The 17902-nt window shown below is 28.7% G+C and overlaps 2 protein-coding genes across 3 annotated transcripts; both read right to left on the bottom strand.

Annotated features, from left to right (window-relative positions):
• Positions 1-437: 437 nt before the first annotated feature.
• Positions 438-3216, bottom strand: LOC114419612 (phospholipase A1-IIgamma-like). Its single transcript, XM_028385333.1, has 2 exons — positions 2565-3216; positions 438-1238 (listed from the first exon to the last, which is right to left on the bottom strand). Exons 1-2 carry the CDS (start codon positions 3147-3149, stop codon positions 615-617), a joined length of 1209 nt encoding a protein of 402 aa, XP_028241134.1. The 5' UTR covers positions 3150-3216; the 3' UTR covers positions 438-614.
• A 4411-nt stretch (positions 3217-7627) lies between these two features.
• On the bottom strand, positions 7628-11998 carry LOC114419611 (ribosomal RNA-processing protein 7 homolog A-like). Of its 2 annotated transcripts, none has more exons than XM_028385331.1 (8): positions 11801-11998; positions 11552-11686; positions 11329-11469; positions 11047-11139; positions 10827-10958; positions 10372-10469; positions 8825-9035; positions 7628-7989 (listed from the first exon to the last, which is right to left on the bottom strand). In XM_028385331.1, exons 2-8 carry the CDS (start codon positions 11667-11669, stop codon positions 7904-7906), a joined length of 879 nt encoding a protein of 292 aa, XP_028241132.1. In that variant the 5' UTR covers positions 11670-11686; positions 11801-11998; the 3' UTR covers positions 7628-7903. The 2 variants fall into 2 exon arrangements, with proteins under 2 accessions (XP_028241132.1, XP_028241133.1); XM_028385332.1 differs by having other exon boundaries at positions 11558-11686; positions 11801-11997.
• Between the last annotated feature and the right edge of the window lie 5904 nt (positions 11999-17902).

Raw genomic sequence — 17902 nt, 5'->3', positions numbered from 1 at the left:
TCGTCTAGGTTCGATTTTAACATCTTTATCTAGTGTAACAAGACTTCATTTTGTTCTCATAGTTTAGCCGGTACATTCATCATCAGCTATAAAGGACTATGATTCCTTCTTCGCCTTAGTGCGAATTTGAGCGACTCCTTATCATCACCATGCTTCTTAAAAACAATAAAGGATGACGAGAATCGTTTCATCGAAGATCCCATAGTGGACACCAAAATGCTTTAGTCAAAATTGAGTCCTAGGTGATAAGCCAATCTCAAAATTGAGTTCTTTGTTACCTCTGTTGCAGCCATGGGAAATGCTCAAGTCCATAGGGTATGGTTCACAAAATTAGGTAGGATATTCGCCACACCATTACTAAAAGGTAGCAATTTAGGGAGTTCATGCTTAGTCAAGGTGTTAATGCAGAGCCTAACATTGGCCCAGACCAGAGAAGGTGAAATATACAAAACAATACATGTTTCATTGAAACTTTTATATCACATCACATCACCCTTTACGAACATAAACATATGTTTGGGCGTATGCATATTAAAGTAACAAGTAGCAAATAGGTTATTAGCACAGAACATAAACAAAACAAAACAATCCTTAACATGGTTCATGAAAACAACTTATAAGTTGGAGTGTATAGACTCCATATCGTCGTGAACTTGATCCACAATCTTCCAACTACCATCTGATTGTTGAACCATACCCTTGTTCTCCTGAACCCTCCACGCCACGGGAACAAGATACTCATCTTTCAAAGCATCCATGCTCTTGTTCACAAGTGCAATGTCACGATTCACCTCCAAATTGAACCCTCCCTTCTCCCCTTGTGTTCCAGCAACTCCATGCAAGTAAGCCTCCAAGTTATGCGCACTGACACCGCTCTTCAAGTACTTTGATTTTCTTGTGTCGATCACCAGTTCCTCTCCAACATCCGAAAAGCCCAGAAAAGGAGTAATTGGGACAATATCTGTTACGTTACGAATTCGCAATGAGCGCAAATCTTTGTATCCATTGAAGGTTTCTTCGAAGCTGGAGTCTCCAACACGAGGGCAAGCGTATGCAAATGCTGTGACTGGAAATGCTTTCTGTGGTTGGTTTTTTGGTATGTTCAAGCCTTGAGCAGCTATGTCCACTGCATTTAGGGTTGCTAATGCAGCACCTAAGCTGTGCCCTGTTACACTTATGCTAATTTCTTCATTCTTGCTAGTGTATTCCTCCACGAGTCTTCCAACCTCGCCAAGGACCTACATAATTTTTTCATCATACATATAATTTAAAACAGTTGTCAGAACTAGCTAGAAATACTTGAAAAAGAACATTGAAACATGGTTATGTAAAGTTTTCATAATACACAATGTTTATCATCTGATTAAAATAAGTGCTATATAGCTAGATTGAGAAGTAATGCGTGTAGGCAGAATTTCCATATAAGGAAGGGGTTAAGGCGCATATAATGCTTTTGATCTCTATATTTGTAATAACTTTTTTTTAGTTCCTGTCATTTAAAACATCTCATTTTAGTTTATATAGTTACAACTGATTTTATTCTTTTATTCTTGTTGTCTAAGTTTCGATTAACGTCATTTGAAGAAACATAAATGGCATTAGTTGAAACTTTATGGCTTTTAGCTACACTTGAACTTGCTTATCCATTTTTCTTAATTTTGTTCATATTTCTCCAAACCGCATTAGTCAAAACTTGATGGTCAGAATTAGAAAGGTTTAAAAAATTACAACTATAAGAAACAAAATATAATACTTTACACTATAAGAATCAAAAGAAAAAGTTATTATAACTGTAAAAACTAAAATGGTAATTAAATCTAAAACAATTTATACAACAATACTTTTCTTTCTTGATTTTACTCTATTATAATATTGATGGCATCTTTTCTTAATCTTTCTCTTATTTCCTTCTTTTTTTTCTCTTTCGGTTATGTTGTAAAATATATTGTACGGATGTAATATTTCCCTTTAAAATATATTTAAGGAGAAATAAAATAATAAAATTTAACATAGTTTAGTTAACTATTTCTTAAATCGTATTTTTTTAAAATTGAAATAATAACTCACTACAAGTAAGAATATATGTTATAAAACCTTTAATAAGGACAAGGGAAAGTATTTTTTTTAATACACACCTACCTACTTTTTCAAATAGTATTTTAACAAAGTACATTTTAAACATATTTTAAGGAAATCAAAGCCATAAGTTATTAAAATACTCTGTTTGCAAAATAAATTAAATTGATATATAGTTGGCAAATAATGCTTATAAGAAACATAGTTGACTTATACAATTCTTTAAAAAAAATAGGGAAAGCCAAAGGTCCGTACTCGTCCCCCCTTAGATCCATATCATTAAACATTAAAAAAAAACATGGTATAAGATTTGGTTTTCTTAAATAATAAGCTCTCAATTAGAATCTTGTAGATAAAAAAAATATAATTAAGATGAAAGAATTCTTCTAAAGATAACTATTATCAGATTTTTGAATGGAGATTAATTATTGAATTGGATATTTTATATGAATAAGATGGTAAAAAAAAAAACATTTAACAAATGTTACCTGATTTCTAGCACTGGTATCAGTGAATTTCGAACCCGGGTTACTCGAGGTGTAAAGTGAATAAAAACCATGGTGCACTTGAGCAGAAGAATCACCACCAAAAATCTCAGGCGCAAGATCCAAATGGAAATGAAAATCCTTAACCCATTCCGCAGCCTGAATGGTTCCTCTCCAAGCAACCACTATGTCCCTCCTCCCCAACGCTTCTTTCCCTGCATCAGTGGCCACAGCAACATACCCTATCCAGTTCGATTGCTTGCTCCACGAGTCCTTCGAAAAGGACTTGAGCAGAAACGCTTCTGCGTCGCTGGCTTTGGAAGTTGCGTAGAGGAACTTCTTCACGTCGTATCTGAAAGGGTTTCCGTTTTCCAAACCTACTTTGGAAAAGAAATCTTTCTTAGGGTATCGGCTGTTGCCGGCATACTTTGATGTTTTTTCTGAGTTGAAAGCATCATATGTAGCTTGAGCAAGTTGTCCGTAGTGTATTATGTAAGGGCGAAGATCAATGTCTAGAGGATCTAGCAGACCTTTCCAGTTGCTTCTGCCACTGAGGTCTCTCCATTTTCTTGCTATGTTACCTGCCATCTACTTTTTTTTCAAACCTAGCTATGATAAGTGATTAAGATGAGTAGGTTTTGTTTACAACTCTATTGCATGCTGACCTATATATATATGAATGAACTTACATTTAGCTCCTCTTTAAAAAATGAGGACCTTGTTCACCTTGTCTTATTTTAATTCATTCACGCTACTGTCTGTTTGATTCGTTGTTAAGTGAATTTTTTTCCCTAAAATATATATGTTTATGATCTTTAATTAAATACCTGACTGATTTTTATGCTTGATTTTTAATAATTTTTAAAAAGACTATAATATGGTATGAAAAATATTTTTCAAATATAAATTTTTTTAATTTATCAAAAATTAAAAAAAAAAGTATCAACAATCAAAATAAAGTATTATTTTATTAAAAATTTAATGTAATGGAAAAATTTATGTGAGAACAACCAAAAAATTCAAGTATTTATTAGAGATGAAAATATATTTTAATTTTTTTATGTTAAAATAAAGAAAGAATAAGTTATTGATAAAAGTATTTTTGTTACTAACAGTATATATCATCATTACACTATTAAATAAATGATTAATGTCTTAGAGAAATGCTAGAAAGTTTTAAACACATTGAAACTTATTAAAAATGATAAAATTTTATGATTTTCACATTATATTTAATAATAGTTCTCATTAGATTTTATAATTTTTAATAAATTTTAATCAATCATAAAAATTAAAAAATATGTTTAAGAAAGCATGTTTTTAGTGCTTTTCTTGAGTCTAACCATAATGCATTATTACTTACGGTGTAAAAAATTTATACTATCCTCTAATAAAAAAATTACCGATATATGACTTTTAAGGTTATAATTTAATTGTAAAAATTACTAAGCAAGCATACAAGTAATTTTTTTATTAAACAATAACATAGAACTGTTTTACAACTGTTACTATCTGTCTATTTTCTCGAATAGATATTCAAACGCACTACTTGTGATGTTGGTAAGAAGACGTCTAATGGACTTGGTCTTTTCTTAAATGATGGTTTATTTGTCTTGATCTGATTCATTACGCAATACTTGCGAGAAGCTGGTGGTAAGGATTTGCCTCAAATGGACTTAGTCTTTTCTTAAATTATGGTTTCGATCTAATTAGAAATACTTGTTGAAGTTCTTCTTTTAGTACCTAAAAAAAAAGTATTCAAACAGAACTACAATAATCATGAATTGAACTCTTTTAAAATAAAGTATTCTTTTGAGAAATAAAAGTGTGAGTTATTATAATTTTCTTATTAAAAGTTATATTAACATTATCAGTGCAAATTAAGAAAGTGGTCAATATATATTTTTATCTATAAAATATTATACAACAAAATCTGCTTAAGAGGCATGCATCTAATAATATTTATATAGGGTTTTAATTCCTTTACTTTTGTCATATTTTCTAACTTTGAAATATTTATTACTAATAAGTGTTAAAAAAATGTGTTACTTTCATACAATATCTTTGCAACAAGATAAAAAATATATCTCCCAAACATCTTAAACTATCCTCATTTTATCTTTATCTATCTATTAATTTAATCTTTTTAATCGCGTATTTGTTTTAATCAATCATCTTTTATTTCTTTTTCTAAATTAAATTTCAATGGTTTTTTTTAAATATCAGTGGTAAAAATAATTTTAGATCATAATTTAATTTATTTATCATAAACCTAAAATACAATTATATACTCAAAAGTGTTTATTTATTTTGAATTTAATTATCTATAATTTATATATTTAAAAATATTTATTTATTATAAATTATAATTGCATGAGAATAAATATTTATATCGTGCAATGAATAATTAAAACAGTAATATGTTGAAAAATCAAGTTCAGGGTTTTCATAATTTTTTAATGAATTAAATTCAAACTTTAAATTTAACTCGTATGAATAACTAAGTTAAACTTATATTATTATTTTTCAAATCATTATGACTTATTACTTGGTTCTACTCCTTCCAGTCCTTGTGGATAAGCTTGATGTTCTCACTATATTATATTAAGTTTCTACCCACAGGCTGTCCTAACTCCTAATTTACAGAAACATAATATAATAAGAGTTTTTATTTAATAAATATTTTAATTAATTATATACTAATACATCCTAAATAAGTAACAGGGACTGCTAGCTGCAATAACGTGTGTCGATGAAGAATGGATATTGTTGGATGCCTGCTACATTAGAATCGCCTATGGCGTTGAACGCTTATTTAATATGAATTTTATAATAAGCGTGGGAAAAATATAATTTATAATAATATAAAGTTTTTCTTTAAAGATTACATGTACCATCTACAATAATTTAATACACATGTAATTATAGAGAAATACATATTCGTATTCATACATAGGGGTGAGAATAGGCCAGGCCAGGCTTTGAAAGGCCTGAGCTTAGCCTACGATGAATCTTTGAGGCATGAGCCTGACCTATAGACTATCAAAGACTTTTATTTTGGCTCGGCCTGGCCTTTTTAAAAGCCTGGTCTGCCCTGATAGACTTTTTAAAAGCTTTTTTACAATAAATCTTTTATTTATGAACGTAATAGGAGAATTAAAAAAAAAGGAAACCTGATAGAAAAAGGATATAATTTTTGCATAGGAACGTAAATATGATAGGATATAATTTTTGTATAAGAACGTAATTGGATATGATAAGATATGATTTGTATAGGAACGTAGGATATGATTTTTATTTTCTCTAGAATACACCTTGTAATTAAAGTTTTACTTAATTATAGGAATGGAATCTGCTAGTTTAAAAAAAATATTAATTATACCCAAAAAATAATATATATATATATATATATAGGCCGGCCTATCAGACTTATAAGGCTTTTTAATAAGCCTAAGCCTGGCCTATTTAATTAAATAGACTTTTAAAAAAGCCTGAGCCTAGCCTTTTAATTAAATAGGTCAATCCAGGTCAGGCTTTATGTAGGCCAAGTCGTAGGCCCCTGTAGGCCGGCCTGGTCTATTCCCACCCCTATTCATACAGGTTCAAAATCTAATTTCGGTCAAACAAAGTGTCAAATTAAAGTTCATAGGAATTGAGAAAGTACTTCTTTTAGTTTACAAAAAGTTCTATTTATATTCTTTTCTTAAAAAAAAACTCTTAATTAATTTACTTTAAAATTAGTTAATTTAAATGTATCATTTAAGTGAGATGATTTCAGTAAAGAGGATCTAATTCAATTAATTAAATAAGATATATGAATTATTATAAAAAATTTTAATATTATCTTTAATTCGATAAAAAAAAAAGTGAGACAATTTCATTCCCTTTGTCTCCAATTTTTAATTTTAATTTATTTGGTCGTTTACTTGCAACTATTCATTAATTACAGTTTAAAAAAAACAACACAAAAATTCATTATCTTAGAATTTTATAGTTTTAATAAACTTCAACAAATAATATACAAAAAAAACGTGTTGAAAGAAGTACACAATAATCCATTAGCCTATAAATTTTTTGCTTTTTTGCTAACTTATAAGTGTCCGCTAATCTTTCAGTTTAGGTTAATTTTATCAAACATATCCGAATGGTCAACGACTTAAAACAAGTGTCAAATATTTATATACATAATTATCGTTATCATTTCTCTAAAAAAATTAACGTTATCATGCATTAACCTAAGAACTACAAGTTGTCATTTATTTTGAATCGATGAACTGGCACAAAAATTTAAGTTTGAAAATATAATTCGTCTTACAATTTAATGGGTCTGATTAACCCGATTAAATCTGTGTTTTCTTTACTGCCGATTAAATCCTTTTGAAACAGTGCTTTATTGGTATAGTTTATATTAAATTTAAAAAGCATCAGTGTAGTGTTCAAAGACCAATAATAAATCACCCCACCAGAAGGAATAGTTTTGTAGCTTATAATAATCTTATTCAATTCTATCTAATAAAAAATATTTGTGACCACTAAAAATAGATAAATGATAAATATTTTTGGCCAACTTTTAATCCCCTCTTAAATTTTGTATCCTCAAAAGAAATCAAAACTAAAAGATAAAAACTAACGCTCACCATCTTTTGACGATATATTTTAATGAAGTTAATAATTATGCATTGTCAATGTAAAAAAAATTTACATCAAACAATCACAAAAGATAAATTAGTTTATATGACTTTTAAGATTTTGTGTAAAAGTCAATAAATCTATATCATACATGATATGATAATACAATAATATAAAACTTCTAGTTTACAATGGCAAAGTCTATTTTCTCTATTTTAATTTATTCATAGTTTATGGATACAGTAGGAAAATTATAGTTGCTCAAACTTGAAAATGACAGGTAGTGGTGTTGAACAACTAGCGAATGTCTCAACTATTTTCTCTATTTTATATGAATTTTTCCATGTCATTTTTAATTTATTCATAGTTTTAACATTTCCTTATTGAATTAGCATTTTGGAGTAAATAAGTATCTAACAATTAGCGATATTGTCAAGTTTAAAACAATATCAAAATGACCAAAATGCAGTCACAATAACAGACAGATCGAAAGGGGCTTATGAGCATTGTCAACCCTGCAAAGTCATACTACAACTCAATAACTACTACCTACGCTAATTGTACAAATACTTTCGACAAAATTGGAATGATAAATGAACTTTCGTTTTGAATTTAAGAGCAATGGCATAACTCAAGTTCAAGACTACATAAGTACCTTGTACGCCAAATCCACCAAAAAAACTACTGTGAACCTTGTACGCCAAAAACATTGTCTAATAAGGTCTAAATTTCCTGGCAGCTCTCATCTGCTGCAGACGTTTTTTATCCTCCTCAAATTTGCTCTGCAGTGTCATGATTTCTGCAAGAAAAACAAAAATGGTTTATCTCAGTTTGACAGCTAACAATAACAAAATCTAATCAAAATCAATATAGAAAGTTACTAAGTTTTAATTCAGAAAAACTAGAGTTAAGAAGCAAAATGAGGTATAAAGCATGATACTTTTACATAAAATCGTACAATTCCTTATGCAATTCCAACCAACAGAAACATGACATCCCTTTCATTGACATCCAGAAACATTCTTTTATGGCACACATTTGTGCATAAAATCTTAACTGAGCAAAAACATGCGTTTAAAATCTTATACACAACAGAAACATGACATTCGGGTAAAGCACAAGATTTCTACAAAAATTCATATAATTCCTTAAGTGGTGTTCCCACCCACAGAAACATCACATTTGTTCATGAACATCCAGAAACAGGTAGTGTTTTCATGTATAAAATTTTAGTTTACTGACAAAATGAGTTGTGAATCTTAGGCACAACAGAAGGGACAGTAAAAAAATATCTGTTCGTGGGAATAGACATGGAAAAACATCTTAGTTTTCCTTTTTTTATGGATTAAGGAATTCATTAGAAACAAAAGAAAAGCAAATGACATAAAAACTTCGTACCCCATTGCCCAGAGGCTCTTCGCTATGCGAAGGTATGGGGGAGGGATATTGTACGCAGCCTTACCCTTGCATATGCAAAGAGGCTAAAAAAAAAATCCAAACTTTGATAGAAAGCTCTTAAAATAACATCTTTATGCTTTTCTTTCAATATATACTAACATTATGGATCCATATTTAATTAGACATTTGTGTTGACACAAAAAAAATTGAGGTCAATTTCATAAAAGGAATTATACCATTTCTCTGTGCTTCTCTTCTTTGAAAGCGATAGAAATCTTGACCAACTTCTTTATGTTTCTTTTTGGTCATTTTATTCTCTACAGCAGCTTGAGCAACAGAGCCCACTGCAATTCCACTCTCAGAATCAGTAGTTTTCTTTCTACCCTTATGGTGCACAACAACTGTCCACCCCCCTTCTGCAGCAAGGGCTTCTTTTTCTTTTCTTTCCTGCATTGATAAAAAAAATCATTATATGTAAAACCAAAATAAAAACATAAAATATGTGGGATCATTCATAAGTTACGAAATAAAAGGCTAAACATTTAAAAATCACAAAAAGAGGCTATTTTGATATAATGGGACACAATAGTCACAGACAACTTGTTTCAGTCAGACACTGAAAAGGGAATTCAAATTCAACAGAGCCCCCCCTGATATATGGATCAAATGATGCCATTCTATTTTATCACTCAAAACCTCAAAAATTCCATTTAGATTTAAGCCTTTTTTAATGGTTTTGCCTAAAGTTTTTTGTGATTTCTTTCCACCTCTAACTATAGGGGCTACTTTGCTTCTGATCCACTCTCCTTAGTGGGGCTTCTATTGTCTTCTCCCACATTCAAACAACCTTTGGCAATATTCTACCATTTTTTCCTCAATAGATGCTACCCTTGCTTTCTATCTAAATTCTAAAGTATTCATTATAGATTCTATTGTCTTTTATGCCCACTTATTCACTACAACCACAATCCTGTTTGCCACACTAACTGGGCTTCTCTTGTTGGCTCTCTACCACTCAACATATAATACCATACAATATCACAGATTTTGTGATTGTGCCATAAAATTTTCATTAAGCTTGAGAAGCACTTTTGAATCACAAATAACAACTAAGAGTCTAAGACATATCATCATTTCATTCACCCAACTTGAAGTCTATATTTCTTCAATATCTTGTATAATAGATCCAAGATACTTTGAGACTAGTGGAATGGTGTGATCTTCAATTTTCACCTCTACATTGGCACTAGTGTTTGTCTTCCTGAACTTCCATTTTACATGCTTCATTTTGTTCATACATAATCAGAAGTAATGTGCTTCCAAATCTTTTCTACACTACTCGTTACCATAATCGATCTCCACTTGCACACTAAAACTATACCATTTGTAAAAAGCACACATTGTAGCACTAGCTTTGGGATATGTTTAATAAGCATATCCAAAAACAAGGTAAAAGGATAAGGGCTCAAAGTAGACCCTTGATGTAAACCTAGTTATAATAAAATCCTCAATTACCCACCATGTATCCTGATACTAGTTGTAACCCCCAGCATAAATAAGCTTGATAAGCAATAAAAACTCTTTTCTCCCTGAGAGCCTTTGGCTAAACTTCTCTTAGCATTATAGGCCTTTTCCAAGTCAATCAAAACCACAGATAAATGTTCACTGACACTTCAATTTAGCAAACAAAATGCATAAAGTAGCCAAATTTCGAAGTAATGGTTTAATTTAACATGAGCATCCAATCATTCTGTTTTGATCTTGTGCACGTCAACACACTTACCTCTTCCAGTTTCACCTCTTGAGCAGTTATAAAGTCATCGATTTGATTTTGCAATACATCCAATCCTGGTCTGCTTTGATGGTATTCCATAATCCATTCTGTAGTTTGAGTAGTCCCCAGTCAGAAACTATCTCATATATGATCATTAATAGACAGTAGAAATAGGTTACAAATATGGAGAAAGTACAAGGATGCATCACAATCCATTCTGTCAACAGATTGAAAGAATAAATTTAAAAAATCTGTCTAAATGCTCACACTTAGAAGGTAGGGGTGGATGGTAATTGGCAAATGATGAAAGAGATCTATAGATGAAAGTTAACATAAAAATCATACATTTAAATAGACTCAATACAGAAACTATACATTTAAATAAAAGTTTTAAATGAATAATGTTTGGAGTTTTAAAAGCAAACAAAAAAGCAATGCACTACAGCTAAACAAATAATTCATACTTTTCATTCCTTTTGAGCAGTCATCATCAACAGAGGAAATAATATAAACTTCCTCCTGATTGCACCCTTCTCCCTCCTTTTCCGGTGAATCTTGAACCTCCTTTCTTTTCTTCTTGTCTTTCTTTGACCTACCTACAAAAGCAGGACAAATTTCATGTGAAAACGAATGTATAGTTTCCAAATGCAAGAGTGGAATCCACCAGAAAATGTATTTTATTACATGGTTTGATAGCTGCTCCAGAATCAGAATCTATGTGCCCATCTAACCCTTGGATCTCCTCAGCTTTAGAATGAGGATTGTCCACTACTCCATCTGACACCATTGGTTAAAAAAACAAAGATGTTGAGAATGAACATTAGTTTACTTAAATTTTATAAAAGAGGTGTATACTAGATGCCAGAACAGGGAGAAACAATAACAGCAAAAACAAAATTAATACAATATAGCATTAGAAAAGTAATGAACAGTTCTACAAGCCAACACCTAATAATCATCACTCACCACTTTGCTCATCCAAATCAACCTCTTGGCCTTTCGGTTTTCGTTTCCTAACTAGATTCTTGTCCTTGCTCTTTCTCTTTTTGTTGATGGAAGTTTTCTCCTTTTTTGCCTCTCTAACATGCATTCCATTGGCACTATCCACTGAAACAAAACAACCACTTTATTTCAGGGACAGCTCAACAAAATGCGATGAATATGAAAGCATAATATGAGCATAGTTTACCGTTACCGTTCTGCGTGGCAACAATTATCTCAACATCAGGGTTTTGTTCCCTGTTCCTCTTATTCTTCTTCTTTTCCCCACTATGTGAGGGTCTTTTCCCCTTCTTCATCACTTTCATCGTAACGAAAACTCAACCTGTGAAAAATATAAAACATCAACAATATTATCGTTACTCCGGAAATTAAGAATAAACTGTATAGCATGTAGTAGTTGCTATTGATTGATAAAAAGGACAAATAATTGGAGTACCTTTTAGATTTGAGAAATAATGAGAGATAAGTTGCAAGCGACGAGGGAGGGAAGAATAACTATCGCCGTTGTTAACAAAGGTATTGAGTATTGTGTGGTAGCGCGGCTAGGGCAATTGGGACATGGACTGCGCGATGAAACAATTCACAAGAAATTTGATCCACTTAGAAGTTAAAACCCTTTCCTTTACAGTGGCTTTTCTTTTTTTCTTTTTCTTTTTTGTTACGATGGCTTCCGTTAAAACTTAGAAGGATGGAAGAGAAAATAGACAAAATATCAACAGGATACAATATTTGTTATATGATTAAATTTAATTTGCTTAAGCTAATAATATATTTTAATTTTTTGTTTTCTATAACTAACAAATTTAATATATTTTTGAATTTAATTTTAATCGTTATCTTAAACTAACACTCTTATCATATTTTAAATTTTAAATTTTAGTTTCATAATTTTTATAACTAACAGATCTATTGTACAATTAAAAATTATGTTTCAATATTTTTATAACAAATTTTAATTATTACAATTTTTCATTTAAATATTTATTGTAACTAAAAAATTTAAATTATTTTTAATTATGATTTCAATATTTCATAAGTAAAAAATTCAATATCTTTTATATATTTGTTTCAATTTTTTAAAAAAGTTAGACAAATATAATATAACAATATTGAAAATTAATTATTTCACCAATCTAATCTTAATTATAACAATCTAATCTAATCTTAGTAATAACTAATATATTTTTTGTAAATAAAATCAATATTTAACATATATATCAGAAAAAATTATAAAATTTCACTAACATTACAAAATAACATTACACTATGAAACAATTTAAATAATAATTGACAAATAAAAAAATTTTGAAAAAAAATAAACTTAGACGAAGAAAAATTGAAAAAAAAATTATTCAACAAAAAAAAAACATAGACAAAGAAGAAGAATTACAACGGCACAGGAAGCAGAGGAAGAAGAAGAACGACTAGGAATAACCATGAACACGAATGGTGACAGAAAGAAGAGGTGTCATAAGAAGAGGAAGACGAACAAGAAGTGGATAAAGAAGGCCATAAGAAGAGGAAGAAGAAAAAGATGAATGGGCCAGCGGTGACCGTATGAACAAGAAGAAGGATGTGCACACGGTGGCGGTGACGGTGGGGACAGGAGGAAGAAGAAGGTTGTATGGATACTGTAGCTTTATTTATGTTATTAGGGTGATGAACATTTTTACCATTTCATCCTACCTGTTGGATGCCTCAACAAAAATACTAGATGCACCAAGTAACTCTCTTTCTTAAATTATGATTTCAATCTGATGCATGTATACAAATACTTGTTGAAGTTCTTCTTTTAGTACCTAATAAAAACATTCAAACAGAACTACAATAATTATGGATTGAACTCTTTTAAAATAAAGTATTCTCTTGAGAAATAAAAGTATGAGTTATTATAAATTTCTTATCCAAAGTTATATTAATATTACCAGTGCTAAGAAAGTGGTTAATCTATATTTTTATCTATAAAATATTATGCAACAAAATCTGCTTAAGAGGCATCTAATAATATTTATTTGGGGGAAGGGGGTAACTGAGTTTTTTATATAGGGTTTTAAGTCCTTTACTTTTGTCATATTTTCTAACTTTGAAATATTTATTACTAATAAGTGTTAAAAAATGTGTTACTTTCATACAATATTTTTGCAACAAGATAAAAAATATATCTCCCAAACATCTTAAACTATCCTCATTTTATCTTTATCTATCTATTAATTTAATCTTTTTAATCGCATATTTGTTTTAATCAATCATCTTTTATTTCTTTTCTAAATTAAATTTCAATAATTTTTTTAAAAAAAATATCAGTGGTTAAAAATAATTTTAGATCATAATTTAATTTATTTATCATAAACCTAAAATATAATTATATATTCAAAAGTGTTTATTTATTTTGAATTTAATTATCTATAATTTATATATTTAAAAATATTTATTTATTATTAATTATAATTGCATGAGAATAAATATTTATATCGTGCAATGAATAATTAAAACAGTAATATGTTGAAAAATCAAGTTGAGGGTTTTCATAATTTTTTAATGAATTAAATTCAAACTTTAAATTTAACTCGTATGAATAACTAAGTTAAACTTATATTATTATTTTTCAAATCATTATGACTTATTACTTGGTTCTACTCCTTCCGGTCCTTGTGGATAAGCTTGATGTTCTCACTATATTATATTAAGTTTCTACCCACAGGCTGTCCTAACTCCTAATTTACAGAAACATAATATAATAAGAGTTTTTATTTAATAAATATTTTAATTAATTATATACTAATACATCCTAAATAAATAACAGGGACTGCTAGCTGCAATAACGTGAATCGCCTATGGCGTTGAACGCTTATTTAATATGAATTTTATAATAAGCGTGGGAAAAATATTAATTTATAATAATATAAAGCTTTTTCTTTAAAGATTACATGTACCATCTACAATAATTTAATACAGATGTTGTAATTATAGAGAAATACATATTGGTATTCATACAGGTTCAAAATCTAATTTCGGTCAAACAAAGTGGCAAATTAAAATTCATAGGAATTGAGAAAGTACTTGTTTTAGTTTACAAAAAGTTCTATTTATATTCTTTTCTAAAAAAAAAACTCTTAATTAATTTACTTTAAAATTAGTTAATTTAAATGTATTATTTAAGTAAAATGATTTCAGTGAACAGAATCTAGATTAAATAAGATATATGAATTATTGATACAGTAGGAAACTTATAGTTGTTCAAACTTCAAAGTTTTAACATTTTTTATTTATTCATAGTTTATTGATACAGTAGGAAAATTATAGTTGCTCAAACTTGAAATGACAGGTAGTGGTGTTGAACAACTAGCGAATGTCTCAACTATTTTCTCTATTTTATATGAGATTTTCCATGTCATTTTTAATTTATTCATAGTTTTAACATTTCCTTATTGAATTAGCATTTTGGAGTAAATAAGTATCTAACAATTAGCGATATTGTCAAGTTTAAAACAATGTCAAAATGACCAAAATGCAGTCACAATAACAGACAGATCGAAAGGGGCTTATGAGCATTGTCAACCCTGCAAAGTCATACTACAACTCAATAACTACTACCTACGCTAACTGTACAAATACTTTCGACAAAATTGGAATGATAAATGAACTTTCGTTTTGTAAAAGTATATTATATTAAAATCATATATACTTATCCAATAGGTTTCATTCAATACCTACCCACCATGTGTAACTAAAGGGCAAGACAGTAAAAACAATTGTACATTGCAAAATTCTTTTCCAATCTCCTCATAAGAGAGAGGAAACAAAAACATGTGGAGGTTCACCTAGACTTCACTGTTTGATGTTTTTTTCATTTAAATTATTAAAATAATATAAATATTATATTTTATAAATATATTTTTAATTGGTTTTAAAAATACTTTTTTATCAACTTAATTTTTTAAATTTTTTTAAGAATTGATTAAATCAATTTTTTAATTAAAAAAAATAATGTTATTAAATATAATTTTTTTCTTATATTATTTAATTTACTTAAGACATTTTTTAGGTGAATATTTTTTTTGCCATATGAAATTTGGAAAAAAAAATATGAAATTTATCGATATTATGATGATAACAAAAATAATTCTTTTAACATATCTTCATCTAAATTTTTCTTTAATCAAATATGATTATTTAAGTATTTTATTGATAACATAGTATAATATTTTTCTATAAATAAATTGTTAAACAAAAAGTATTATCATTTTTAAATAAATTTAATAACATAAATAAACAAATTATATTTAGTAAAATAATAATATAATTTTTAAATTTTTTTTTACTAAAATAAATATATTATTAGACAAAATTCAGATTTTTTTTAAAAAATATTCACTTACAAAATATCTTAAGTAAATTAAATAATATAAGAAATAATTATATTTAATAATATTATTTTCTTATTAAAAAAATTAATTTAATCAACTCTTAAAAAAATTAATTTAATAAAAAAGTATTTTTAACACCAATTAAAAATACATTTATATTATTTTAATAATTTAAATTTAACAAAAAAACATCAAACATAAAAATCAGGATGATCAAACCCGACTTTCTTACTGTAGTGTGCACCTAGTGTAGTTTGGAAAATAATTTTTCAACCGGTGTATTTTAAAAAAAAAAATCAAGAGAGAAGGTGCAGTGTGTTAAAAAACCACATGAAAAAAAAATTCAGCACACTTATGTGCAACCAAATCACTCCAATCTCTCCAATGCTTTGCTCTTCTCCCCATTTCGTTCTCTTCTCACTTATTTATATGCAACCAAACTGCTCCTTAGTTCAACTAAAGTTGCAATTATAAATGGCAGCTTCAAGCTATGTGACACGCCTGCTTTTCAAATGATGCAGAAAAAAGTGCATGAAATTGCAAATAAGAATTGCATCTTCAAATTATTTGACGTGATTGTAGTTTTGTCATGTTGTCTTGTTAGAGCAGAAAAAATACCTGAAATACTAAAAGAAAATTTTGTTTTTTAAATTGCTACTAATATTTGCGATTTCAATTCAAAATTTTCCGTATTCGATAACTAGTCTGTCACGGTCAAACTAATAGTGATTGCGAGCAAGCGGAACTTCAACAGAAAATGAAGGTTATTATATTTTAAGTTTTAGTTTGATCTTTTAGGTTTAAAAAGTTTTATTATTATATATATAACAAACTATTTTTTTCTTTAAGTTAAATTGGTCTTTTCTTTAACTTTTGATACAAACTTGACTCACTTATTCACATATGGGTAAATTATGAGAAATAGTATTTGAATCAAACTTAACATTGCTAGTACCAAAAAAACTAACAAAAGAATCAATTTGATCTAATAAAAATAATATAAAAAATTAAAATGAAACCATTTAAACATAAAAGACTAAATTAAAACTTAAAATATAGATGAAGGATAAAAATTTCTATTTTAATCAATAAAATTTAATGCATAAATTTTCTATTAGTGAATATTATTAAATTTAAGAACACTTCTGAGAATCATATTCTAAAGAACTCTTAAATTTATCATCGTATATAACTATAAAAACTTTATAAAACTATTTCTCATTTCCTTTAATCATTGTGTAATCAAGATCCTTTTTGGATTCAAATGATGTAAAAATTAATTAATTTATTCATCTTTTCTCAAGTTTTTTCTCTTGAAAAAGTATAATTTCATTAATTTAATTTATATCATAGCATAATTGATGAGCAAGTTGGCACCTATTAGACTTGTGATGTTATCCCAATTATCTATACATGTGGATTGATCTGAATTAATTGCTTAAGTGAAACCACTTTTTTATTTATTTAAAAGCAACTAAATGGTTTAATACTTAATTTGTACCTTAGTTTATTGTAAGTGCTCAATTAGGTCCCTTAGTTTTTTGAGTATGCAATTGGGTTTTTTTTTGTTTCTAATTTTATATAATTGGGTCTTTTTTTGTCAAATTGAGTGGATGTCCATTAGGTCATGAATCCTGCCAGTTATCAATTACAAGTAGTGACAGTTTGAAACCACACCACTATATGCATTATTATTTTAAAATTAACAAAATAAAATAAATATAATTTTTCAACATCTTCCACCATTAATTCCCGTTCCTCTACAAGTCTGCGTGAACCTCGACACCACATTGACGCACTCCATCATCATCAATTTCCCTTGAAATAAACCTAGAGCTTTTCAAACTTGCTTCTCCTTGACAAGCAGAACCTTAACATCAATGTTAACTCAGATCCTCATGAACTTCTTCCACCCAACCCCTTTGAGTTCAGTCTAAGATCCACACGAATCCAAATCTAAGAAAACCACGTCAAGATTTGAGTTCCTTTGCACCTTTATCAGAGTTTTGCCTCCTCACACATGACAAATCACCACCACCATAATAGTTTAGATATGAGAACCCCACATGAATCAAGATCCAAGTTTCATTCTGTTGCTATCAAAGTTATGCCTCTCCACACACGATAGTGCACCGACGTGGCCGGTGACTCTCAGATTTGGAAAAATGGAA

Source organism: Glycine soja, chromosome 7, assembly GCF_004193775.1.
Source record: "Glycine soja cultivar W05 chromosome 7, ASM419377v2, whole genome shotgun sequence".
Lineage (NCBI taxonomy): Eukaryota > Viridiplantae > Streptophyta > Magnoliopsida > Fabales > Fabaceae > Glycine > Glycine soja.
Note: the sequence above shows the minus strand (reverse complement) of the source record. Positions and strands in the feature narration are given on the sequence as shown.